Source organism: Lampris incognitus, chromosome 3 (genome assembly GCF_029633865.1).
Source record: "Lampris incognitus isolate fLamInc1 chromosome 3, fLamInc1.hap2, whole genome shotgun sequence".
NCBI lineage: Eukaryota > Metazoa > Chordata > Actinopteri > Lampriformes > Lampridae > Lampris > Lampris incognitus.
Window position 1 is genome coordinate 95297381 of NC_079213.1, and position 26596 is coordinate 95323976.

The window sequence follows — 26596 nt, forward strand, 5'->3', positions numbered from 1 at the left end:
CAATAAGTGCCTGTATTCGCTGCATTGCCCCTTTTTTTGGAGTGCAAATTGATTTCCCACCGACCCATGAGACAGTCATTGTACACGTGCAACAGTCATTACCATCAAGAATAGTGACAAATAAACAATAAAAAGCTCTGGATGAGTATCGATTCTGTGTTAATCAACAACGCTGACTCAGTAGCTGTGTCATACATGACTTGACATTAGTATCAGCACAGGAATCATGGGTGAATAACCAAACAGGCCTAACGGGCCCAGGGGCCCAAGGCAGGCCCCTAAAGCAAAGTCTCTGCGTTAAGTCACTGTCATTATCTTTGCATTTCTTGTTGCATAGTCAAAGGACTTAGTCGTTCATGTCAACAACAGAGCCCCCGAAGTCCTACTGAAAAACTGAAGGAAACTGTAGGTGGAATCAAATCAAGGTCATTAGCAAAGACTACTGGTTGGCTAATAGAATCAGGTGTGTAACTGCTTGGTCAGAACAAAGACCTGCATCCACACTGGCCCTTTCTGAGTCATGTTCCTTCCCCATCCATTCCGGTAATCAGTTCTTCTTTCAGTTCTGTGCAAGTCAGAACTAATTTCAACGTTTATAAACTAAAATTTCAAACAAATGGAAAAAAGAAAACTCTTCCTGGACAGTTTCCTATTATACGTACACAAAACGGGGTTAAAACCACACTACGATGATAATAATAGTAACTTCGCCAAACAAAACGAAAACGCGTATGTGACCTGGCAACCCGGAATGTTCGCCGGAGCACCGAAAACTTGTTGTTGTTGTCGGGGAAAATGGCGTCCAACGTAGAGGCCCCGGAGCCTTGGTACCTCGCCCTGCTCGGTTTCGCGGAGCATTTCCGAACTTCAAGTCCGCCCAAAATCCGACTGTGTGTGCACTGTCTGCAAGCGGTGTTCCAGTTCAAGCCCCCGCAAAGGATCGAGGCCCGGACGCACCTCCAGCTTGGCTCGGTCCTCTACCACCACACCAAGAACAGCGAGCTAGCGCGGAGCCACCTGGAGAAAGCGGTGAGAGAGAGACGCCCCGGGAAAGAGCGGGGATGCAGCGGAGGACGAGACGGGTGTAGGCCGCAGTTAGAGAAATCAATGACTTTGTTGAATAAAAAACAAAACAAAATAGCTTTTCTATTATGAGAATCGGGGTTTTTTTTGCTTCGTTCGCGATTTTGCATCTTTTTTTTTTTACAAGCGCATCGGTCACTTTTATCAGTTAAGCTATGACGGTTGTTCACTCAGCAGACGTGAAGCTCTATCATGAGGATGTTTAAGAAAGCAGTTCTCAATGTTAAGTAATGATAACTACGCAGGAGTCAGTGTAACGCGACTAACATGCTTCCTTCGTCCCTGCTGTGCAGTGGTTTATATCTCAACAGGTCCCCCAGTTTGAAGATGTCAAATTTGAGGCTGCGAGTATTTTATCGGAGCTCTTCTGCCAACAGGTAAAACTAGCCAACAGCTTAATTCAATCTAACATTTGGTTTGCACACTTCGTGTATCACCCAGTGGTCACAAATCAGCGTTAATTGAACAGATTAACAGCTGCTGTCTCGTTTTTTACCTAAATACGTGTAACGCAATAAGACATGACCTGGCATGGTGTTTTCGTAAGAGGAAGCTGCTGGTGATCACATTATCCCACCCGCTTTATATCAAACGATTGAGTGACATGTTGGTTCTGTCCATTCATTTTCAGAATTTGGTGGATTCTGCAAAGCCACTTTTACGCAAGGCCATTCAGATTTCACAGCAAACACCTTACTGGCACTGCAGGCTTCTGTTTCAGTTGGCGGTATGTAGTTGTACAAACCTGTAACAATAAATCTAGATCTTCATGCAAGCCGACAATATGGTACTGGTGATACGGTATTGTCTTTAATATCATTCTAATCCAAGTTTTTTTTTTAAATAAACGTTCCCGAAGACTTGGTGATTAAGGCTCACGAGTCCAATTTATCATCTTGTCTTTAGCAACTTCATACACTAGAGAAAGACTTGGTGTCAGCGTGTGACCTGCTGGGGGTTGGAGCTGAATACGCCAGAGTGGTGGGCTCTGAGTACACCAGGTAATTTTGTCCTGATCTCCTATTGATTATATAGTGCTGTCAGGGATTTGTGTTGAGCATAAGTTATGATGTCAAACATTTCTAGCAGTAAATCAGTGCTACTTGTTTTTGCACAACAAGGCTGAATGACTTGGCATGGAAAGAAACTATTCCAATGCTATTTTGATAAGTCTGTGAATATTCTCATTCATCCAGGTCATGGTTATCCAAAGGAGTTGAATCAAATGCAACTGGACTTGGTATACATCGGGACACAAAGAGCCATGGACATCTATAGCTCTGACAACGACTCCAAGAGGATAAATACTGAGTCTCATCACCAGCCAGTCAGACTAGCTTCGTCTAGTCAGAAAGGCACGAACTGAGGAAGCCTCTTGGATGACAGGCGAAACGTCTTCACGGATATATACCAAGTCCAGTTGCACTTGATTCAACTCCTTTAGATATTTTGATAAGCATATGGTTTGGTGTGGAATGGTTCCAAACCGTACTCATTTCTGGATTTTCGTTACCGTTTGATAACCATGCTCAGTGCAGCTAGATCATGCTGATAGGAGGGCATAATGACGTCGGTATTCATCGCTTGGTCTGACATTCACACCACATCCAGTGAGGCCACATCTAATCCAGTGTTGATATTCTATGGCACCATTATCACATCCTGCACTGATCTTATAGCACTGAAATTTCAATCAGCAGGCGTGATTTTTTTTTTATCAGAAAGTGAAACAGCAATGTCTGATCTAGTGTTGTGATCAGTGGAGGAGATGTGTTGCATATGCATAACATAGATGGATACTGCTGCATGATGTCCTTTGTTATATTTTTTTCTGTGGGACTTCCTAGTCTTGATTTAGCTCTATCGCTAATTAAAACACAAATGGTAACGATCAGAGAAAGGTGAATCAGTTCATGTGGACACATTTATTATGAGAGAAACGTTTCATCACACATCTAAGTGACCTCTTCAGTCTCAACTGACTGCAGGTATCCCCCACCCTTATAAACAATATAGTGGCATAATGACTGAAAACAATGATCAGTTTCATATGCAAATTGTCATGAGCATTACCTAGAGTTTCAATGGCAATGTGTATTATTCACAAAGGATTTGGGAATGGTTACAATCACAGCATTGTAAGATGGCGACAGATGTACTCTTAGGACCCCCCCCCCCCCCCCACACACACACACACACAGTTCAGGGATGGTCGTTCCCTCTTCACATAGATGGCCTCTTTGACTCCCTGTTCAAACCAGCGTTCCTCCCTATCAAGGATGTGCACATCCTCATCCTTGAAAGAGTGGCCACTGGCCTGTAAGTGGGTGTAGACTGCAGAGTCCTGGCCTGACGTGTTAGCTCTTCAGTGTTGTCCATCCTCTTGGCCAGTGTCTGTTTGGTTTCCCCCGATGTACAAGTCATGGCAATCCTCCCGGCAGTCCTGGTTCACTATATTGCTCTGTTTGTGCCGAGTGACCCGATCCTTTGGGTGGACCAATTTCTGGCACAGCGTGTTTTGGGGTTTGAAAGCAACTGAGAGGCGATATTTGGAAAATACACGTCTCAACTGTTCTGACACTCCCACCACATATGGATTCACCACTGTTTACGGTTAGGCAGCTGTTGTCCTTCTTCTGTCTTCGATCAGGTTGGTGCACTGTTTGGGTGTCTTCCTGGCTTTGACAAACGCCCAGTTAGGATAACCACACTTAACCAGGCCCCGTTTAATATGGGATTTCTCCCCTTCCCCAGCCGCTGTGTCGGTGGGGACGTTGTCAGCACAGTGGTACAGCGTTTTGATGACTCCTAGTTTGTGCTCCAGTGGATGATGAGAGTCAAACCTTAAGTACGGATCAGTATGTATTGGTTTACGGTAAACATCAACAATCAAATGTCCCCCAATTGCAATTTCAGTCTAAGAAGGCTAACCTGTCATTATTCACATCCTCCCTGTCCACAGTTAATGTGGTCGGTGAAATGTGGTATGTCCTGAGATTTAATTAACCCAGGTGTCATCCACAAATCTGAACCAATAGCTAGGTGGTGTCTCTGGATAGGACACCGGAGCCTTCTTTTCCACTTCCTCCGTGTACAAGTTGGCTAATACAGGTGAGACTGAGGAACTCATAGCACACCCATGCCTCTGCCTATAGTACCGCCCCCCTGTATGTGAAGTACGTGAACTGAAGACACAGCTTCAGGAGCAGACACACTTGGTCATTGTTAAGGGTGGTCCTGTTGTTAAGGGTGGAGCTGTTTTGTAATGTCATATGGACTACCTCCACTGCTTCATCAACATGAACACACGTGAAGAGAGACTTAACATCATATGAGAGCATTGTTTCATCCCCCTCTATAATGATGTCCCTCACCTTATCCACAAAATCCATAGTGTTCTGAATTTGACGTTCATTACTGCTTACCAACGGGTTAAGAATAGATGCAAGAAACTTGGAGATGTTATAGGTCACTGAGTTAATCATACAAACAATAGGCCGTAATGGCACATTCTGTTTATGTATCTTAGATAAACCATACAGACTAGGTGTAGCTTCCCCTGGCTATAATCTATGGTACAAAATTCTGTCAATAGCATTGTCGTGTTCGAACAGCTTCAGACAATCGATCACCTTTTTCTTGTAACCACTGCCTGGATCTCGTTTCAGAGGCTTATAAGTTTTCATGTCGCTAAGTAATGTCGTAATGTTCTCATGATAGTCTTTCTGGTTTAATACAACAGTGCTTCTGCCTTTGCCAGAAGGACGATGATGTTCTTGTCCTTACTGAGAGTTTTCCTCTCGTCTCTACTGATGTTGGACGGTGGCTCCTTCGCATTGCTGAGGCAGGCTGAAACGTTCGTCCGCAGTTGTTCCACTTCCAGGTCCGCGATATTGTTTTTACAGATTGCTGATTCCGTGGCTGTTATCAGTTCCACTAGTAGGATTTGCCTCAATGTGAAAGCAAAATTCAGCCCCTTAGCAAGAATGTCTTTCTCCACTGGCTGAGTTGTCTGTTGGACAGATTCTTCACCCACTTGTCCACATCGCCGGCGTGTGTCAGGCATCCATCTCTCTGTCTGCCATTGAGGGCGCTGTCCGTTGTCTGGCATGCAGCAAGTAGGTCAAACTTCTTTCGCTACCTGGTTTTCGACTTTCCGTGTTGTGCTAGACGAGCCTTCTCTGTGAACTCAATCGCATTGAAAAGTAGTCTCATCTAGACGCGACGTGAGTCTCTGTTGGATCTGCTCCTCTTTGGCTTTCAAAGTGTCGATGGTAAAATTAGTTTGTCTCATCCGTTCGTTCAACAGCTGGCTCTGTTCCTTGTGAAGGATCTGGTTAGCTTGGTGGCCCTTGACTTAAGATTTCATTTGCAGGCTGTTAGGTGTAATTCTGCTCTGTCTGCACCTGAGGCTGAATCTCAGGTGGTTCCTGTAATCTGCCATCTTATGCACTGTTTACTTGTACCCGCGTGCAAGTTTAAGGCAATCCTCACCGAAATAAGTCAAAATGCCTTAATGCGTGCTCAATAATCCAGGTAAGAAAATCAAAGAAAGTTGAATCAGTTCATCTGGACACAATGTTTGAGAAAGAAACGTTTCATCACTCATCTAGGTGAGTGATCAAACGACAAATAACAGTACACACGACTCCTTATTGGCACATCGTATCACGCAGTGGCCATATTAAGGTCTCAGCATTGTAATGGGGGGGGGGGTGTTAGGCAGCACTTGTTTATATGGGTGGACTGACAATACCCTTGCTTTGTTCCAACAGGGCATTGTTTCTCCTAAGTAAAGGAATGGTAAGACTTTTCTCTATCCTTTTTTTTTATTATTGTAAGAAAATAAAGTGTATTTCATCCTCTATTGTTAGGCATTTCAAATTTTGCACTGTTTAATTGCTTCAAGATGAATAATGTTTTGTGTAACACTATTGTAACGGGCCGTAAATTTGTGTGGCATGATAGACATTTGCCACATTTCATATAACCAACACAGTGACATGAGTCTAGTAGGTAACAAGCCAGGGGATGTTTTTTGTGTTCTAGTTGCTGCTGATGGAGAGGAAGCTTGGGGAGGTACACCCTCTGCTAACACTGTGCGGGACCATTGTAGAGAACTGGCAGGGGAACCCCATCCAGAAAGAGTCCCTCAGGGTCTTCTTCCTGGTTTTACAGGTCACACACTACCTGGATGCTGGACAGGTAAGAGATGTATAACTTCAGCTCAATGTAGTCAAGAAAAGCAGAGTATTGCAGTTCACTGAGTTTGAGTGAAGGACACTTATTATTTAAGGGTAGTGCATTTGGCCACTAAAGGGGATGTGTGTTAGCATTATAATTTAGAGGGATAACAGACCCATTTCAGTCTTTGGCCATTACATATGCCATAAACTATATATATTTGTTGGAAAATGGGCATTGAAACAACATGAAATTAAGATTAACTTTAATAATTCAACTTCAGTATTTAGTGTGCACAAGCAAGTAAATAAAAAAAACATGCATTGCTGATCAAAGCAATACAAATTAGGGGTCGACTGATTGGCCTGGCCGATTATCGGATCCGATATTCAGCATTTTTACAATTATTGGAATTTTATTGGCAATCAGATAAAACATTTTTTAAATGCGCTACTTTGGCTCTGATGCAGCCGCCTTGTCTGTAGTCCCCACTCTGTGGTCTCAAGTAGTGTCCCGCCCACAGCACTATTGGTTACATGTCACGAGTAATAGCCTATCAACACTGAAGGCTACTGTGCCACAGATGGGTATAGAGGAACATGCAAGCAGAGCTGTGTTTTGAAGGTAAGGCAGCAGATATTGCCGAAGTTGCAGTAAACATCACAATCCTCTATGCTGAGGTTGCAGAAACACCACAATGTTATGATCTATTTCTGCCCAGTTTTCCAGTTACGCCACTGAAAATGCCCGAATAATGCACTTTGTTGCAGTGATATACAGTTAACTATAACAAGATAATAGTTTATTTATGTAGCGATAGCTACATCTTTGAGTAACATTGGTTCCAGTGCAACTGGAACTTATTGTAGCCACCATATTGCAAACGTAACATTACTCACCCGTAAGAGTTGGTGTTTTTACATGTTACTCTTGCAGTGCCCGTTCATCCAAACAACTTCACACTAGATTCTCGAAAGAATGTGGGTGTAATCCCCCCTTTGACCACAGTGTTGGTTGCAATTGCAGGGTGGCGCTGTTCATGTTTACTCTTGTTGGCTCCACCGGAAGTGAAGAAGCAGAAGGAATATGAATGTAATCCCCCCTCTGACCACAATGTGGGTTGGAATGGCAGAGTAGCACTGTTCGTGTTTCCGCTCGTTGGCACAGGAAGTGAAGAAGCAGAATTTAGTACGACTACTATGAATGAAGTCATACTAATTTAGTACAACTACGATGAATGAAGAAAATGAGAGAGAGAGAAGGTTGGATATAGTGAATCAGAAAGTGCAGTGGATTAGCAAGGAGGAAGTGAGGGAAGCGATGAAGAGTGGAAAGGCAGTTGGTCCTGATGACATACCTGTGGAGGCATGGAGATGTTTAGGAGAGATGGCAGTAGGGTTTTTAACTAGATTGTTTAACACAATCTTGGAAAGTGAGAGGATACCTGAGGAGTGGAGAAGAAGCATACTGGTACCGATTTTCAAGAACAAGGGTGATGTGCAGAACTGTAGCATCTAAAGAGGTATAAAGTTGATTAGCCACAGCATGAAGATATGGGAAAGAGTAATAGAAGCTAGGTTAAGAGGAGAGGTGGCGATTAGCGAGCAGCAGTATGGTTTCATGCCACAAAAGAGCACCACAGATGCAATATTTGCTTTGAGAATGTTGACTGAGAAGTATAGAGAAGGCTAGAAGGAGTTACATTGTGTCTTCATAGATTTCGAGAAAGCATACGATAGGGTGCCGAGAGAGGAGGTGTGGTATTGTATGAGGAAGTTGGGAGTTGCCAAGAAGTATGTAGGAGTGGTGCAGGATATGTATGAGGTAAGTGTGACAGTGGTGAAGTGTGCGGTTTGAATGACAGATGGGTTCAAGTTGGAGGTGGGGTCACATCAAGGATCGGCTCTGAGCCCTTTCTTGTTTGCAATGGTGATGGACAGGTTGACGGACGAGATCAGGCAGGAGCCGCCGTGGACGATGATGTTTGCGGATGACATTGTGATCTGTAGTGAGAGTAGGGTGCAGGTTGAGGAGAGCCTGGAGAGATGGAGGTATGCACTGGAGAGAGGAGGAGTGAAAGTCAGTAGGAGCAAGACGGAATCCCTATGAGTGAATGAGAGGGAGGACGGCGGAATAGTGAGGATGCAAGGAGTAGAGGTAACAAAGACATATGAGTTTAAATACTTGAGGTCAACTGTCCAAAGAACAGGGAATGTGGAAGAGAGGTGAAGAAGAGAGTGCAGGTAGGGTGGAGTGGGTGGAGAAGAGTGTCAGGAGTGATTTGTGATAGAAGGGTACCAGCAAGAGTTAAAGAGAAGGTTTACAAGATAGTTGTGAGACCAGCTATGTTATATGGTTTGGAGACAGTGGCACTGACGAAAAGACAGGAGGCAGATTTGGAGGTGGCAGAGTTGAAGATGCTAAGATTTTCAATGGGAGTGACGAAGAAGGACAGCATTAGGAATGCTTATATTAGAGGGACTGCTCAAGTTGGACAGTTTGGAGACGAAGCAAGAGAGACAAGATTGAGTTGCTTGGACATGTGTGGAGGAGAGATGCTGGGCATATTGGGGGAAGGATGCAGAATATGGAGCTGCCAGGGAAGAGGAAAAGAGGAAGGCCAAAGAGGAGGTTTATGGATGTGGTGAGGGAAGACATGCAGGTGGCTGGTGTGACAGAGGAAGATGTAGAAGACAGGAAGAAATGGAAACGGATGATCCACTGTGGCGACCCCTAACGGGAGAAGCCAAAAGTAGTAGTAGTAGTAGTAGTAGTAGTAGTAATAATAACTTGCCTGAAAACTTTACGGCTTACAGCTTTCTTTAGAACCACTCATCTAAAAAACTTCACACTTGACACTGCACTTCCTTGGGTCCTCAGCAATACACCCGCCAAGTGTGAAGTTGATCGGATGAACGGTTAGCGAAGAAAATCCTGTCCCGTCCCTTATAATACGGGATTGTTCTGTATTCGAAAGTGGAATGCTGCATCCCATATTGAATCAATCAGGGACATGATTTGTCCTGTATTTTCGTACACGTCGGTTCACATAAACAGTAGGTCTTCAAAGTGCTGAGAATAACATAACATCAAACCACTTATACAAGTGGAGTAGAGAAGTTTAATTTCTGTGGTGTGCTACAGACCGATCGATAAATGCTGCGTATTATGTGAGATTGCGCATCAGTGTCATGCCATCGTCAGTAGGTGTAACTCGAGGGTTGCCTGGTACAGTTAAAAATAGCACCCTCAATCGCTTGCAATTAATGATGGTTTCCAATTATTTGGGATGGACACAATGTTGTGTCCGTGATGTTTCAGTCTTGTTTGTGTCAAATTAATCAGTATTACAAATCCAAAGTATAATACAAATATTTTTGCTACACTTGTTCTAAGTGCGTTTGTTATTTTTGTCTTGCAATAAAGTGCTTTAAACTGTATCGGCATATTGGATTCCCCAAAAAATCATTATATCACCGGGGGGGGGAGAATGTAGGACTTGTTGCGGGGGGACAGGGAGCTTGGAGGTTAAAAGGTGGTAACCTTAGGACAGACATACATACAGACAGAGACTCCTTCCGTTTTAGTTAGATAGGTAGCCGATGGTCATAGTAACGTAAGCTAAGGTTGAGTGTCATGGAGCTAACTCGAATGCGATAGCAAATGTCAACAAATTCATTTGTTGATCCATAATTTAGCTGACTAGCAAAACAAATTGATAGGCTGCAATGTTATTTCTTGCTGCAAGGAGCTCTGTGCCCTTTTTGTTTTAAGATGATGTTGAAAAGTTGTCTTTTAATGAAATGTGCTTAAAGGCTGTGTTCCAAAATCTGTTCCAAATATCTTGTTACATCTCCTTGATTACTAATTATCAGTATCGGCCCTGAAAAAAAATGATATTGGTTGACCCCTAACACAAATACTGCACAGGATTTACATACAAAAGGCAATTGTATTCATCCAAGAATATGTATGGATATCGATAAGAAATGTGAACAATTTAAACAAGACCAAATATAAAAGAAAGAGTGAAGTGAAGTTGGAGGTAGTAAACCTTAAAATTCTTTTTTCTTCTTTTTTTTTTTTTGAGCTGAAAAATATTGGTATTTCCCTAGGATGGTAAAACGGATTGCTCTGGTAATAAATTCAACAAAACCTGAGACTGCGTCACAATACTGCTATGAAGGGGAGAATATATGCTTTTTCTTTCCTCTACGATATATCTCGCATCACGATCATTCGTCACAAGAGGGCATTGAAGACGCCGACACCTTATAATGTGTTGCCAACTAAGGCTGTCACGATAACAGGTTTTCACTACATGATTATCGTGGCCAAAAGAATTCACAATAACAATATTATCGCGATATCTGTTGAAAATCAGTCAAATTCATCCTTAACTTTGTTTATTGTGCATTTTGTCTCTTTTGGCAAATGAATTACACTCAAAATACAAGTGTAGGGGTAGAGAGAGTCTGTAACCATGCCTACAAAAGCGTACAAAAAGAACAATTACACTTAATGGGTAGTGAAAAGGCAATCGGGTGAACTGATAAAACAAAAGATCCACAAGGCCACATCTGCCATCAACACAATGTCAATTGAAACAAAATCACTTGTTGGGAACAGGGGAAAGCGTTTGTGTGAGAGACCACAGGCTGACAACTAACCACTGATATGCTATGATTTAATGTCCACTGACCATGTCCTTACATAATTTTTCCTCTTTCCATTTTTCGTGACATGATTTTGTGCGGAAGTAGCTACACACTAGTAACTAGCTAGGTAGTTACTGTCTTGTCGTGTGTGTGTGTGTGTGTGTGTGTGTATGTGTGTGTGTGTGTGTGTCTGTCTGTCTGTCTGTATGGGGGGGTGGGAAAGAAATGGAAGTGATTTAAGAGGCACTGGATTATTTACACAATAATATGTGTATTATTAACATGATATCATTTCATCAGTTTTCCTCTTTCCATTTTTCGTGACATGACTGTGCGGCAGTAGTAGCCACACACTGGTAGTAGCTAGCTAGCTAGTTACTGTGTCATGTTGTGAGTGTGTGTGTGTGTGTGTGTGTGTGTGTGTGTGTGTGTGTGTGTGTGTGTGGGGTGGGGGATGGGGGGATGAAATGGAAGTGGTTTAAGAGGCACTGGATTATTTACACTATCATATGTGTATTAACATGATATCAATTTCATCAGTTATTGTCAATACTGCTATATCGTGACACCTCTATTGCCAACACACGTTGGATTCAACGTGCTAGACTAAATAAATATGTAGAAAGGCAACACGTCAATGCTAGCCAACTAAATTCTCTGGGTAGACTTGTGAGAAGCGTGGTGTTCTACTACAGCACTGCCAGTCTGCCACATTTAGCCCCCCTGCCACATCCTCACTTTCTTCTTGATTTCCACCCCCTTTTCACCCATGTGAATGGGTGGAGACAAACTAGTTTTTACTTGTTGAAGTTTCAAGAAAAAAATGAGCAGTGTGTTTGAGGAGATGGTGTTGGTGGATTGCATTAGAGGCCTGTTATAGAAAAACAGTCGGTGGGAGAACATACATCGGTCTGAAACGAGATATATTATTGTATATTTTTTTTCTCAGGTGAAGAGTGTGAAGCCATGTCTGAAGCAGTTGCAGCAATGCATCCAGACCATATCCACCCTCCACGATGACGAGATCCTGCCCAGTAACCCAGCAGATCTCTTCCACTGGTTGCCCAAAGAGCACATGTGTGTCCTTGTCTACCTGGTAATGCCTCTTTCTTTTCTTACCTAAAAGCTCCTGTACACTTAAATATTTACACCAAGAAGCTATTCAGTACAGCTAATTTTGGCTCTCAGAAGCTGCATTTGATCAGAAGGGACAGGGTTTAAGTGACTTGCTCAAGGGTTCCTCTGCAGTGTTTCAGTGTTTCTCATTGTCCTCATCCACCAATTTTCCTGTTAAGTTTAAGGTTTTAAATTGTAAATGTTACTTACCCTGTCCTCCTTTGCAGTTTGCATAAAAAGACAGAAAGAGGTTCCCTCGAAATTGCCTCTACAATCCTGTGACTTTTGGTAAGACAGGGTTTGCTCAATGCATTTTCTTCCATTTTACAGGTAACAGTAATGCACTCCATGCAAGCAGGCTACCTGGAGAAGGCTCAGAAGTATACAGACAAGGCCCTCATGCAGCTTGAGAAACTAAAAAGTGAGTATTTTCACTTTCTCAAATGCCTCTTTCCCAAAGATTATGAGATGTCTGCAAAGCATTGATATAGTGCTTCATTTGGAGAGTTTATTTTTGCTATTTCTTTATGTTCCTCCACCCCACTAAATTCCCTGTTATTTCAGTGTTGGACTGCAGCCCCATCCTCTCGACTTTCCAAGTCATTCTACTGGAGCACATCATCATGTGTCGTCTTGTCACTGGTCACAAGGCTACTGCGTTACAAGAGGTACATTACTATCATATCCATGGTCATATGGGTATCTCATATCATTTGATGGAGAGACAAGAAGAAAGATGCATTCATATCTTAGTGACGCCAGTGTTTTGTAGAAGTCCACATATAAAGTCTACAGACCTTGAAATTTATTTACGGAACATCTTATCAAAAAAGTATGAAAATAAGAAGCAGCATGCGATCACTGCTAATATTCTGTCCTGCATCCCTGCAGATCTCACAGGTGTGTCAGCTTTGCCAACAGTCTCCCAGGTTATTCACCAACCATGCTGCTCAACTACACACACTATTAGTGAGTGGTTTTTCAACTTGCCTTCAGCCCACTGTGGGGGGCATTTGCAGGGATATGTTGACGAACATTAAAAAGCATAAAACAGAAATCTTCAACTAGAAGCAAAAAGGAGTTGTATATCTAAAAAACCATCAATTCAGGGGGAAAAAATGTCACTCCTCTCTTTTGGTAATATTTATCATTTTTCTCCCTCTTTCATGTCTCAGGGTCTGTATTGCATCTCTGTGAACTGTATGGACAATGCAGAGGCACAGTTTACCACAGCCTTACGGGTGAGTGTCCCGGTTGGCTGGACCTGTTCAGCTGAAATTAGATTTTTCACTCTAAAATATACACCGTAACATTTTTAAAGTTTGATAAACGATATTCTTTTTATTTTTCCATGCATTGGCATTTGTATTTCAGCTCACCACCCATCAGGAATTATGGACATTTATTGTGACCAACTTGGCCAGTGTCTACATCAGGGAAGGAAACAGACACCAGGAGGTAGGGCTGTTAAATCTGGCTCATATCTTTTTGAAATAAACAAGTGATGACATAAAAGAATCACCTCTAAATAATGGCAAATGGACAAGCTGCATAGTGATGGTGTTTTGTGGTATGCATAATTGCAAGCGTCTAAGCACAACAGAGGATAAGGGAAAAATAACAGCCTGTCAGGTTTGTAAGTATAAGGGATACAGAGAAAGTTAATGACTGTTAACAGAGACTATACAAGTGATTCATTTACATGTGTGTTAAGCTCACATCTGACAAGTCATGATAATGTTGACCTTTGCTCATTATTCCCCATCACCCGCATCTGCTCTTGCCAGTTTTAAGGCCAAACAATGTCAGTCCAGGAGGTCCATGTCTTTTGTAATTTTGAGCTGTTCTGATGGCATCTTATTACATAATTTACATGAAACTGTTCATTCATTCATTTATTTAGATGATGGGTAAAGTAGTAATCTTACTCTAGAGTGGTAAAAAAAAAACGTTTAAAGGGACAGTTCAGGGACAGGCAAGAGGAAAAACATGTATTTTTGATTTTTGGGTGAACTGTCCCATTAACATTTGTTTAGAAATGTACTGTTCATTATGTGCTCACCTACCATTCACATCAATTTTAGTCTGTTTATGATTACAGATGATTATGATTACAGTGATGATGTGGTTATCAGGTTCATACTTATTTTTGGCCAAATATGGGGGGGAGTATCAACAGTTGAAGTGAGCAGTGCTCTTGTTTTCTGGCAAATTAGTCCAGAGTTAAAACAGGATTTTTTTTTTCTAAAATGTGACCCAATTTAACCCATTTCCTTTATGTGTTCCAGCTTTACAGTCTTCTAGAGAGAATAAACCCAGACCACAATTTCCCTGTCAGGTAAACACCACAATACATTGTAAAACATGTTAAGGCTCCAACGCGCAGTGGGATTTTGGCCATCTAGTACATTTATTTGAGCAGCCGAAAGTAGTAGTAGTAGTAGTAGTAGTAGTAGTAGTAGCACGTCACACTCTACAACAGGGAAAAAGTAAAATGATACATCCCCCTTGTCAGATTGTGCAAGATCAACTGTGACTTCGCTCACATTGTGTGAATGGCAGTGTTGTGCAAGTTACTGAAAATTAGTTACTAGTTACTTTTCTCAAAAGTAATTGAATTGCTTTAGCAATTACTGCATATAAAAATTAATTACTAGAGAAAGTAACTTGCTTCAATTCTCTTGTTAATGCACACCTCGCTATGTTATTTTAGTGTTGCTGTGGCACAGTGGGGGACAACTGTCAGATTTCATCTATCATTGTACCCATTATCACTATAATGAAATGCGTGGCTTATAGGCTGTGCAGATGAATTCTTAGGTTAAAATCAAGCCGTAGAGGGAGTGGCTCCTCCTTGGTCAGTGAGCTAGTACCTGGGTCTTTTGTGATTAGCTTTATAGAAGCATGTTATTTTACTAGGTGCTTAAGAAGATTAGAATTACTATTGTTTGATGTCACACCTTAGACTGCAAGTCACCACTACATTTTTGTTCTTGATCTTGAGGAGGAAAAAATAATGTCCATATTTCCAGGACAGCAAGCTCGCATTGCCTGAACTGCCAGCCATTATGTGCAGTCTCTAATGGTCTTTTCAGGCAGTAAGTGACACTTCGTCTGTTACCCACTTGGGTCTGCGGGGTCTCAATGCACTACTCATGTGAATAGACAGGCAGGCAAGTGCTCTGCAAGTAAACACCAGGCGCTCTACGTGTGATAACTATGGAAACAGCTTCTGTGCACTACTGTAGCCCCGCTGGTACAACTGTATTTTCTTTATAGGCTGTAGCAACACATTAAAATATATCTTCTAGAAATATTGAAAGCAAGAGTCTATAACTAAATAACACAACTACTAACTTTCAAAGTAGTTCAGTTTGTTGTTGAGTTTAGTTTAGTTTAGATATATAACTCTTTCAAAAATGGTTACATAGGACATCCAGGTAGTGTAGCGGTCTATTCCGTTGCCTACCAACACGAGGATCGCCGGTTCGAATCCCCATGTTACCTCCGGCTTGGTCGGGCATCCCTACAGACACAATAGGCTGTGTCTCAGAGAGTGGGGTGATTGGCCATGTACAATTGGGGAGAAAAAGGGGGAAAAAAACAAAACAAAAAACAGTTGCATATCTCAGGGAACTCACACGGCAAAGATCAGTATCTCACCCATTTTGTGGGGTGACAGTGTGCATTGTGTAGAAAAAAGTTGAAGACAATTCAACTCTGGTGGCGGGTGCGTGCATGAGATGAGCATGACTGCGGCAGTTTCACAGGATTGCGCCCGCTCGCCGCACCACCTGACAGATTGCCCGCACCTCCCTACCTGCCCACTCGCCTCTCATTGAAAATGAATTACTCATGCCTGTCAATCGCTCCCCATCTGAAAAGACCATAATGCTGATTGATTGAATGATTCACTCATTCATTGCACTGCCATAAGGTTGGGTGACACTAGATCATAAACCGGAAAATCCGGGGGAATAAGCTGCATTTGTCTGCTATCAAGACAAATGTAACACGTAATGAGCCCATTAAAATTTCAGTAATTGTAATTTCCTTGATTTGAAAAAGTAATTAGTTACATTTCTAGTTCCTGCCAAAAGTAGTCGAATTAAAGTAGAGACTGATGAATAGTGACTTACACGGTTGATGGGATGCTGAACACCTGCTGCTAAAAGGCCACCTGGTTCTAGGAACATTCAAAATAATCTCGTGGAACAAAACATACAATTTTATTAATGATGGCCATTTTTTTGCCTGTAGAACCCCCCGCCATCAGTAAAAAGAAAATGAGAAGAATTTGTACCTGGTCTTTGTTGGGTAGAAAAGCACAACATGGGTATTAATTCAGTACAATAATAACTCCAGCTGTTTTTCATGAAACAATCTGCTCACATGTATTTAAGATTAGCAGATTCACACAATTGACAGCAATGCGCGCGCACGCACGCACGCACACACACACACACACACACACACACACACACACACACACACACACACACAAAGAGAGCATACTGAGCAGTGTGATCCTTTTGTTCAGCATTTTCTGCCACACTGCTTTTGGTCAGTCACCAGGAACCACAGCTCAAACTTTCTGATGCTACTAGATCTTTATCGTGCCTATGATTCCATGGATTGGCCATTTTCTTGGATAACGATTTTGTCCATAACATGAAAAACTTGTTTGAGATGTCACTAAGACAGCTAAAATCGATTGTTAACAAATACGATATTTAAGTTCAACTGCTTGTTTGTCTTTCCCATGTAGCTCCCACTGTCTCCGTGCTGCAGCCTTCTACATCAGGGGACTCCTGTCCTTCTTCCAAGGACGCTACAATGAGGCCAAGTATGGACTCACAATTGTTTAAGGTCTTGCATGCTAGAACCTTGTCCCCCCCCCCTTAAAATACTTTAAAACAGTATTGACAACCAGCAAAATTACTAGCTGTATGTCTTTTTGATTTCGCTGTGCTGCAGACGTTTCCTGAGAGAAACCCTGAAGATGTCAAATGCTGAGGACTTGAACAGACTGACGGCCTGCTCTCTGGTTCTGCTGGGCCATATCTTCTACGTACTGGGAAATCACAGAGTGAGAATATATACCTTATCAGTTGTCTTACATCTCCAGAATTACGTTCACGATACTGTTTCTGGCCAAGCCATGAAATGGGGTACCTACTTCCCAGTCACTGAAATAGACTGTGTCCTATTAAAAATCTGTAACACTATTTTGTCTTTATATGGATTTGCCTTATAAATTCCTACCAAAATTTGAAATCTCCTCATTTTTGCTGTAATATACATTTAAAGCATTTTTTGTTTGTTTTTTGGAAACCGTCAATGGTGTTGATAAAAGTGCTCAACAAATGAGGAGCAGAATATCAATGTAGATGTAGGAAAAGAAACCTTAATACATAGCAGTACAAGCTTGTTTTGTGTGTTGCGCACTCATCGTGCCAGTGTGATCACATTAGCAGCTGATGAGTGCACGACGCACGAAACAAGCTTGTACTGCTATGTATTTAAAAATGTTTTCCTACATCTATATTGATATTCCGCTCATTAGTTGAGCTCGCTTATCAACACCACTGACAGTTTCCGGGAAGGGGGGGGTATAGATACGTATATATATATATCCAAATTGTATCAAATTTATTTGTCTATTTCTTATCTTTTAAAAAGAATGAAAATGGCATTGAGACTCATGCCGTTGAGTGGGCATCCCCATACTGTTGTTTTGAGTGACAGCTTAAAGCTGGTGCTGGTGGGAGATGCTCTGTCAACTTCACTGGTCATACACCTACAAACAATATTATGAAGCAGTGGATAGCATACTATCTAATACCAATCATCTGCCATTTAACACGGCGAACTGTCAGTCAAATTACAACATCTGGAAGTAGAGCTCGTGAGATTTGTCGGTAAGTTTGTAGGCAGCTCAGACAGCGACGGGATCTAAAACCTTTTTTTTCCTTTTGTCAGTGCTCATTTTTATAGTGATATTTTTCCTTAAAAATCATATATAAAAACACACCTATTGAAAAAGTATAATTTTGCAGCATCTGCATTTGTGGGGATATTCCCTGGTTTCAACAGCAGCTGTGAACCAAAGCCACTCTGTTTCTCACCTCAGGTGATGAATGCGGCCTGCTTTATCTAGCTAGTGTTCACTACACATTTTGACTAGTTGCTCACAAAAGCCATTAATATTGGCCTCAATAAACAGAAATATAAATTGCTGCCATGGTGTTTGATTTATACCTTAAGATGTGTGAGGGTTAATATTAGCTACAAAAAATGCACACACATTCATGTACTTGTGTACTGTTGGCACTGAGAACAGAAGCCATTTTGTTTGAGTCCATTTGATAAAGCACAGTGGAGCAAAGTAATCTCTGACGTGACACTATTCCCTAGAAACTTCACCCATTCACCTTTGGTCCTTCAGGGACTTCTCACTTCTGCACCCAGCTGCAAAATATCTAAACTTGGACACTGCAGGTTAGCTGAAGTTGGTGCGGTACACACACAATGGTTGTGTTCTGGTGTAGGCTACTGAACCTGCTTTGTGGGTCTAACCTTGGAGGGGGGGGGGGGGTTCTGCCCTCAAAATAAAATGTGGTGATTGGCTGTTCTCCATCTGTGTAGATGGACAACGAAATCCACGCCTACCAGTAAAAGCTGAGATAGGTGGCACCCTCAAAAGATCAAAAGTTAAACTGCACATTTCTTCCTTTTGGTTCAGGTTTTTGTTTTTGTTTTTTAAACCAAAGGTAACATAAGATGGATGATCTTTTAACTAAAAGTTAATATATACGTTAATTTTTAGTCAAAAGTTAAGTAGAATGAAGCACTTCACCCTGAGTTCACTTGACCTTCTTTTAGCATGTGTTGATCTTTTCCACTCTGTGCTCCATTAAGATGTGTAATATCCTTTCTAGGAAAGCAACAACATGGTTGTACCGGCCATGCAGCTGGCCAGCAAGATCCCTGACATGTCTGTTCAGCTGTGGTCTTCAGCACTCTTGAAAGGTATACAGTAATCCACTTCCTTGTTGATAAGTAAAGAATGCATTTTGATATGCCATACAAATTTCTGTTGTAATTTTGGAATAAAATCTCAATATTTCACATGGCTTAAAGTTTTCCGGTACCACGCTTGCCGGAATTCTGGCATGCTTGTGTTTAAGATTCATAATTTTCAACAAGGTTTTAATAAAAGCAGAAACTACCCCTTGACTCTTTTTTTGGGGGGGGGGGTTGGACTGCACCTCCCCCTATCACTAAGATGCAACGGGATGTGCAATCAGGGGGACTCTGTTCAATAAGAAAGCTATGTTCTGTGAGTTTCAATGTAGCATGACCACACGATTCATAGTCTCCATAAAATAGTCTAAATTTATGAAAACTGGTAATGACACGAGTGCCACAGAACATGGTAACAAGATTAAATGGCAGTGGACTTTGGTTGGATAAAAAGGGTGGGGACAGAAACACTGGAGACTTGATGTCATAAACTAAAAGAACCTGGTGCATGTTTTTGCACCATGTGTTCAAAGAAATTGTATTATGACCTGAGCAGAAAGAAGATGCTGTTTCTGCATAAAGCTGATCCAGTTCAATTCTTTCAAATTTTTATTGTTGCATTAACTCAATATTCGTTTTAAAGGTGCAATCCGTAATGCTATGTGCTGCTATGGCTGTGTGGAGTACTGCGACAACATGAGCGCTCTACTGACAAGAAACATGACATGTCTTGTCATCTGGTCAATATTGTGAATTTGAGAAATAGAGACAACTGAAAGCCTTGAAAGTAATGTGTTTTTCTTAATTGGTGGACTGTACCTTTAACATGTCTAATTTTATTATAGCTCGTAGCAGTGAAGAATGAAGAAAGCACTTTAAAGTTAATTGTTTACAAATTTAGTTTTTTTTTTTACAGAAATTTTTGAAATTAAGGCTGCTAAAAATTGTGCTCAACCCCCCTTTAACCCCTGATTCCACCATTATGCTTGCATGATGAGCTGTAAATCAAAATGACATCTTACTCCACTTTGTCTATGCAGACTTAAATAAGGCTCTGGGCAACACCATGGATGCCCATGAAGCTGCACAGATGCACCAGAACTTCTCTCAGCAGCTGCTGCAAGATCACATCGCTGCCTGTAGCCTCCCTGAACATAACCTCATCAGCGTACGTGGAGCAATTTTGGCATAATCATTGTTCTAATTTTCTCTTTTCATTCCTCTGACTACTGCTACTACTGACTGAACTAAACATTTTCTTTTACTATTTCTTTTTACCTTTGGTGTATCAGTATCATGAAATCTTTCTCTCTTTTATTATAGTGGACTGATGGACCTCCTCCTGTCCAGATCCAAGCCCAAAATGGACCCACCACCAGCCTGGCAAGCTTACTCTGAGGATCCCTCTGCCTCACATGTAACTTGAGCTGTGTGGAATCAGATTTGTGTCAGTATAATCAAACAAAACTTCTTGAATATCAAACAAACAAAAATCTGAGCGAGAATAAAACTCACTGAAGCAAAAATAATCTCAGAAGTAAAAATTATGGGGGGCCTCTGGGTGGCGTGACGGTCTGCTCCATTACCTGCCAGCATGGGGATCGCCGGTTCGAATCCCCATGTTACCTCCGGCTTGATCAGATGTCCCTACAGACAAAATTGGCCGTGTCTGGGTGGGAAGCCGGATGTGGGTATGTGTCCTGGTTGCTGCACGAGCCTTCTCTGGTCAGTCGGGGCACCTGTTCGAGGGGGGGTGGGTGAGTAGCGTGATCCTCCCACACGCTACATCCCCCTGGCGAAACTCATCACTGTCATTGAGGTTTCTCAGATTCTTTATATATATATATATTTAAAAAGTTTTGTCTGATTATATTGACACAAATGTGATTCTATAGAGCTGGTACATAATAAATTGTGACAAATGCCTGATTACCTGCTGCCAGCAGCCCCTGTAGTTGAGTCTTGGAATGACTTAAAAAGGAGTATGTTCTTGTTCAAGGCCTTCCTGTTTATTATCTTCGCAAGGTGGCTTCCTGATAGTCTAGCTCTCAGTTCAGTAATATGTCCGAAAAAATACTGTCACTACTGTTGTATAGTCATTACACCCTTCCAGATGACCACAGATGCTTACTGAGTGGAGAGGCAAGGTGAGGCATTTCATTGGATTGGTGAGGGACACGCAGCAACATTAAACAAAGGGCTGTTTTGCCTGAGACATCGTTTCACCCTTTTTTACGTCGAGCCAGGTTTCTTTTCCTTTCATTGGAAAATAACAAGGGTACGTCACGGGACAGTAGCAGAAGTTTAGAAGAAACTAATTTATTCATGTTGATATTTTTGTAACTGTTGGTAAATATTTTACAGCTTGGACTTTTGTCTGTATGAATGCTATTTTTCCTTGTGCATGGAAGTTACTGATGTTGACTCCCTGTTGTTGCTGATCCAAGCTGCGAAGGAGTGGCCATTGGTTGATCATATGTTGCACAGTGTCCATATTAGAAATTATAACAATAGAAACAGCTTTCATTTGTTCTAACAAAACAAGTTGAAGAATTTCATACTGTAAAAAGCTCAGTTGACTGAGAACGCTACTGTTTTGAGACATTGGTGCACTGTATGCAGTTCTTAAATGAACCAGCAGATGTCTCTCTCTAGTCAACTGTTGATCATCAGTGTTGTAAATGCTCTTAAAAAAAAACAAAAAATAACATTTGGCTGGAATGGCAGACGAATTGTGATCTTTTTTTAATACACATTCAACTCATGTATATTTTTGAAGTCTGAACCTGTTCATATATTCACTTTTACAAAGTATGTTAGAGTTTTGGACCTTAACAGTAATCTTCAGATATTCAAAAGTAAATTTTATTTTGTAATATTTTAATTTGTTGCAATAGTTGTAGTGAAATGGTTTTCTTTACAGTATGTATAGATTTGCCTCTTGTTGAACCTTTTATTGTACAGTGACATTTTATAAAGTCAATTTAGTAAAGTGTGATACGTATTTTTAGCTATCCTATGTAGAAATCAAACTCGGTGCTTGGTATCTGAGGCACCCTGTAAGAACACATTTTAAGCTTAAGTACTGGCCATAATCTATCCAACACATGTTTTTATTGCTTACATCATTTTCAACAATTTTCCAATAAAATGATTGCAAATCGTCATTTGACTTACACATCAGTTTGGGGGAGTTAATCTGCTGATTGCCTTGATTTGAATAAACAAATGGTCTTTAACTGGAGGATAAGGGAAGTGTTGAAAGGTGAAATTTAAAGTACTTTTTTTTATTATTATTAACTTGCTCACCAAAAACAATATTTTTGCATTTGTGAAGAAATGTATACAACATGCAAGTCAGTAGAAACAAAATGAATATTTAAATATTTCTTTGAATGTTCTCATTCATCCAGGTCATGGTTATCCAAAGGAATTGAATCAAGTGCAACTGGACTTGGTATATATCCGTGAAGACGTTTTGCCTCTCATCCAAGAAGCTTCCTCAGTTCATGCCTTTCTGACTAGACCAAGCTAGTCTTCTGTCTAGTCAGAAAGGCACGAACTGATGAAGCCTCTTGGATGAGAGGCGAAACGTCTTCACGGATATATAACCAAGTCCAGTTGCACTTGATTCAATTCCTTTGAATATTTAAATATGGCTCCATTTTTGATTAACTTCTCAGGTGCAGTTTCACATGAATTAAGAATTCATGGTGGATAGCAAATTCTGGGGGAACAAACCATGTTTGAACGTTTACTTATAAAAACACTGAAGACACTACTTGTCATGTAAGTTGTCATTTACCCTAATGGACGTTATAGAACTAACTTTGTTAAATTATTCTTTCTCGCTACGGATGAAAAGTGAGGGGCTTATGGTGCATGCTGCCAGCTTGGGTTTATTTTTGGTTGATTGAATATTCATGCGAAGCAATTTAGTGCATGGGTTTCATCTTTGAGTTCTTAAAACGAGAGATCATGACATTCTTCTTTCCAATGTCATGGGCTGTCAAGTTGAGGCTGCGTCATTACAATCACATGTTGTGTGCCTGCCGAAATGGCTGTGAGCTGATGCAGTGAAATGCTGCAGATCGAGTCAAGATTTGTCTCTGACCAGTCCAGGGCTGGCATCCTGCAGGTCTGCAGCACTGAACCACCAGCTGCCTGCTGGAGAGGTAGACCGTGACAGTAGTAAAATGGGGAACTCCATAACCAATTGAACTTGCTATCTTAAATACCACATCACAGTGGTTAAATGTGCACATTATGGTTGTCATAACTGAAGGGCCAATGTAGACAAGATTATTTTTGCAGAAACGGTGGACAAAAAGAAACTTGCCCATTCATGGGAATTGATGGGCCTTGACCAAACGAGGGATTGCGTTTGGATCACCGAGTCAAGTATGTTGCATTTAACTCAATCATTGCAGTGTTTGTCCTTCTCAGATTAATTTAGCATCAAGCAGCAGTCAGCTACATTCCCTAATGCTTAAAGCAAGACTAAATATACTACATTTGACTTAACAAAAGTGACTTTAAAATATGCCGTAGTTTTACTGTTTGCCACTCCCTCCATAAGAAAAGAAAGCTTGGGGTATCCGGGTAGCGTGGCGGTCTATTCTGTTGCCTACCGACACGGGAATCGCCAGTTCGAATCCCCGTGTTACCTCTGGCTTGGTCGGGCGTCCCTACAGACACAATTGACTGTGTCTGCGGGTGGGAAGCCGGATGTGGGTGTGTCCTGGTCACTGCACTAGCGCCTCCTCTGGTCAGTCGGGGTGCCTGTTCAGGGGGAACTGGGGGGGAGGAATAGCGTGATCCTCCCGCGCGCTACGTCCCCCAGGTGAAACTCCTCACTGTCAGGTGAAAAGAAGCGGCTGGTGACTCCACATGTATCGGAGAAGACATGTGGTAGTCTGCAGCCCTCTCCGGATCGGCAGAGGGGGTGGAGTAGCGACCGGGACGGCTCGGAAGAGTGGGGTATTTGGACAGATACAATTGGGGAGAAAAAGCGGGGGGGGGGGGGATCCAAAAGAAAGCTCACGAAAGGGACAATATATAATATGAAATATTAAGTACCAGTTATCAGTTAATTAAAGCTCGTGAAGATCATTGTAAGTGTTTAACTTGCTGACACGTGGTGATGCTTGTTAATACGCTGTTTGACCAGTCCAATCCTACAGATCTGTTTGAAATGCAATAGTCGCCAGTGTTGTGTTAGCAACAGTGTCAAACAAACATACTCCGTTATACCTGAGCGTTAGCCATTATTGTTGTAGTAGTGTCTGGTGAACAACTTTGGTTCATCTGCAGACTCAACAATACCCGTCTTATTCTTCCACATTTGGCTGCTACTATAAAGACATAAAATAGATGTGTACTTTATGGTCTTACGAGAGAATATTTGTTTTCACCTTTTGTACAAAGCCTCACATATGTGAATACATATACACATACTATACATACCACGCGACGTACATAGAGAACAGGGAGACAACAATACATTAACACAAGAGTTTAGCGGTTCAGTGAGTTCAGAACTTCAGTGGCAGAAGGACCAGAGCATTGTTTTAAGTGGGTCATCTCCAGGTGAGGGCGACACGGTGGCGCAGTGGTTAGCGCAGTCACCTCACAGCAGGAAGGTCCTGGGTTCGAGCCCTGGGGTAGTCCAATCTTGGGGGTCATCCCAGGTCGTCCGCTGTGTGGAGTTTGCATGTTCTCCCCGTGTCTGCGTGGCTTTCCTCCAGGGCTCCGGTTTCCTCCCACAGTCCAAAGACATGTAAGTCAGGGGAATTGGTGGTCATAAATTGTCCCTAGGAACGAATGGGTGTGTGTGTGTGTGTGTGTGTGTGTGTGTGTGTGTGTGTGTGTGTGTGTGTGTGTGTGTGTGTGTGTGTGTGTGTGTGTGTGTGTGTGTGTCGGCCCTATGATGGCCTGGCGGCCTGTCCAAGGTGTCTCCCCGCCTGCCGCCCAATGACTGCTGGAATAGGCTCCGGCATCCCCGCGACCCTGAGAGCAGGATGAGCGGTTAAGACGATGGATGGATCTCCAGGTGAGGGACCTGCACCTGAGACCAGATGGAAGCAGTGTGAATTGTGGGTTAAGGGGGTGAGAGGGATGCTGGGTTATGATTGGTGCTTTGCGTCTCATGGCTTTGCTATTGAGGTCTGATAGGTTGGGGGTGAGTAGGCCGATGATTTTGGATGCGCTATACAAGGTGTGGATGAGTAGGGTGCAGGTTGACAGAAGCCTGGAGAAGTGGAGGTGGAGAGAAGAGGAATGAAAGTCAGTAGGAGCAAGACAAAATACATATGCATGAACAAGAGGGAGGACAGTGGAATGGTGAGGATGCAAGGAATAGGGGTGGCAAAGGTGGATGAGTTTACATACTTGCGGTCAACTGTCCAAAGGAACAGGGAATGTGGAAGGGAGGTGAAGAAGAGAGTGCAGGCAGGGTGGAATGGGTGGAGAAGAGTGTCAGGAGTGATTTGCGACAGAAGGGTACCAGCAAGAGTTAAAGGGAAAGCTTACAAGATGGTTGTGAGACCAGCTGGTTTGGAGACAGTGGCACTGATGAAAAGACAGGAGGCGGAGCTGGAGGTGGCAGTTGAAGATGCTAAGATTTTCATTGGGAGTGACGAAGAAGAACAGGATCAGGAACGAGTATAATAGAGGCACAGTTCAGGTTGGACAGTTTGGAGAGAAAGCAAGAGAGGCAAGATGAGATGGCTCGGACATGTGTGGAGGAGAGATGCTGAGTATATTGGGAGAAGGATGCTGAATATGGAGCTGCCAGAGAAGAGGAAAAGAGGAAGGCCAAAGAGGAGGTTTATGGATGTGGTGAGGGAGAACATGCAGGTGGCTGGCGTGACAGAGGAAGATGCAGAGGACAGGAAGAGATGGAAATGGATGATCCACTGTGGCGACCCCTAACGGGAGCAGCCAAAAGTAGTAGTAGTAGTAGTAGTAGTATACAAGATGTGGATGAGGCGGTTCCTATTGGTAACTGCTGAGATGGTGAAGGAACAGGGTGAGCAGAACGGGCTGAATTATACTTTTGTACAGTAGCAAGAGAAGATGAGGCTCAACAGAAAAGGCCCAGAGTTTACGAATGACAGAGTCTTGGCTGGCAGCATTTATGGAAATCAGTGGTGTGTTGGACATAAAAATGCCATGTGACATGTTTCCCAAAGACAATCTGACCTGACGGGGACCATTCATTAAAAGGAGCGAGTACAAAAGCAGTCATGTTTTGGGTATTTGTGGATTATCTATTGTGTTAAAGAAGAAGTAAACCTTTAATTACATTTTGAGACGAAAGCATGTTTCCTCGGGATGGTAAAACTGATGACAATTCATACAGTAATTCCATTAATGCATTTCTCCATTCTTTATTCCTCCCAATACTCATTTTTGTGAAAATTAATGGACATCCCCTTTATTATTGGATGACATGCATCCAGAGTTCTGTGGTCATATTTATACCATAAGGGATAGTGGGACTCCTGTAGAGAATATTACCCAAAGAA

General features: G+C 42.1%; 1 protein-coding gene across 2 annotated transcripts; it reads left to right on the forward strand.

The window, feature by feature from the left end:
* Window positions 1–795: 795 nt before the first annotated feature.
* Window positions 796–22306, forward strand: LOC130110039 (MAU2 chromatid cohesion factor homolog). 2 transcript variants are annotated; one of them, XM_056277015.1, is made up of 18 exons: window positions 796–1029; window positions 1377–1460; window positions 1715–1810; window positions 1990–2084; window positions 5859–5886; window positions 6133–6288; window positions 11875–12021; window positions 12372–12462; window positions 12606–12709; window positions 12933–13010; window positions 13217–13282; window positions 13416–13499; window positions 14330–14379; window positions 16810–16887; window positions 17019–17130; window positions 18983–19073; window positions 20108–20235; window positions 20391–22306. In XM_056277015.1, the coding sequence occupies exons 1-18, from the start codon at window positions 796–798 to the stop codon at window positions 20463–20465; spliced, it is 1797 nt and encodes a 598-aa protein (XP_056132990.1). In that variant the 3' UTR covers window positions 20466–22306. The 2 variants fall into 2 exon arrangements, with proteins under 2 accessions (XP_056132990.1, XP_056132991.1); XM_056277016.1 differs by lacking the exons at window positions 1377–1460; window positions 1715–1810.
* Window positions 22307–26596: the final 4290 nt, after the last annotated feature.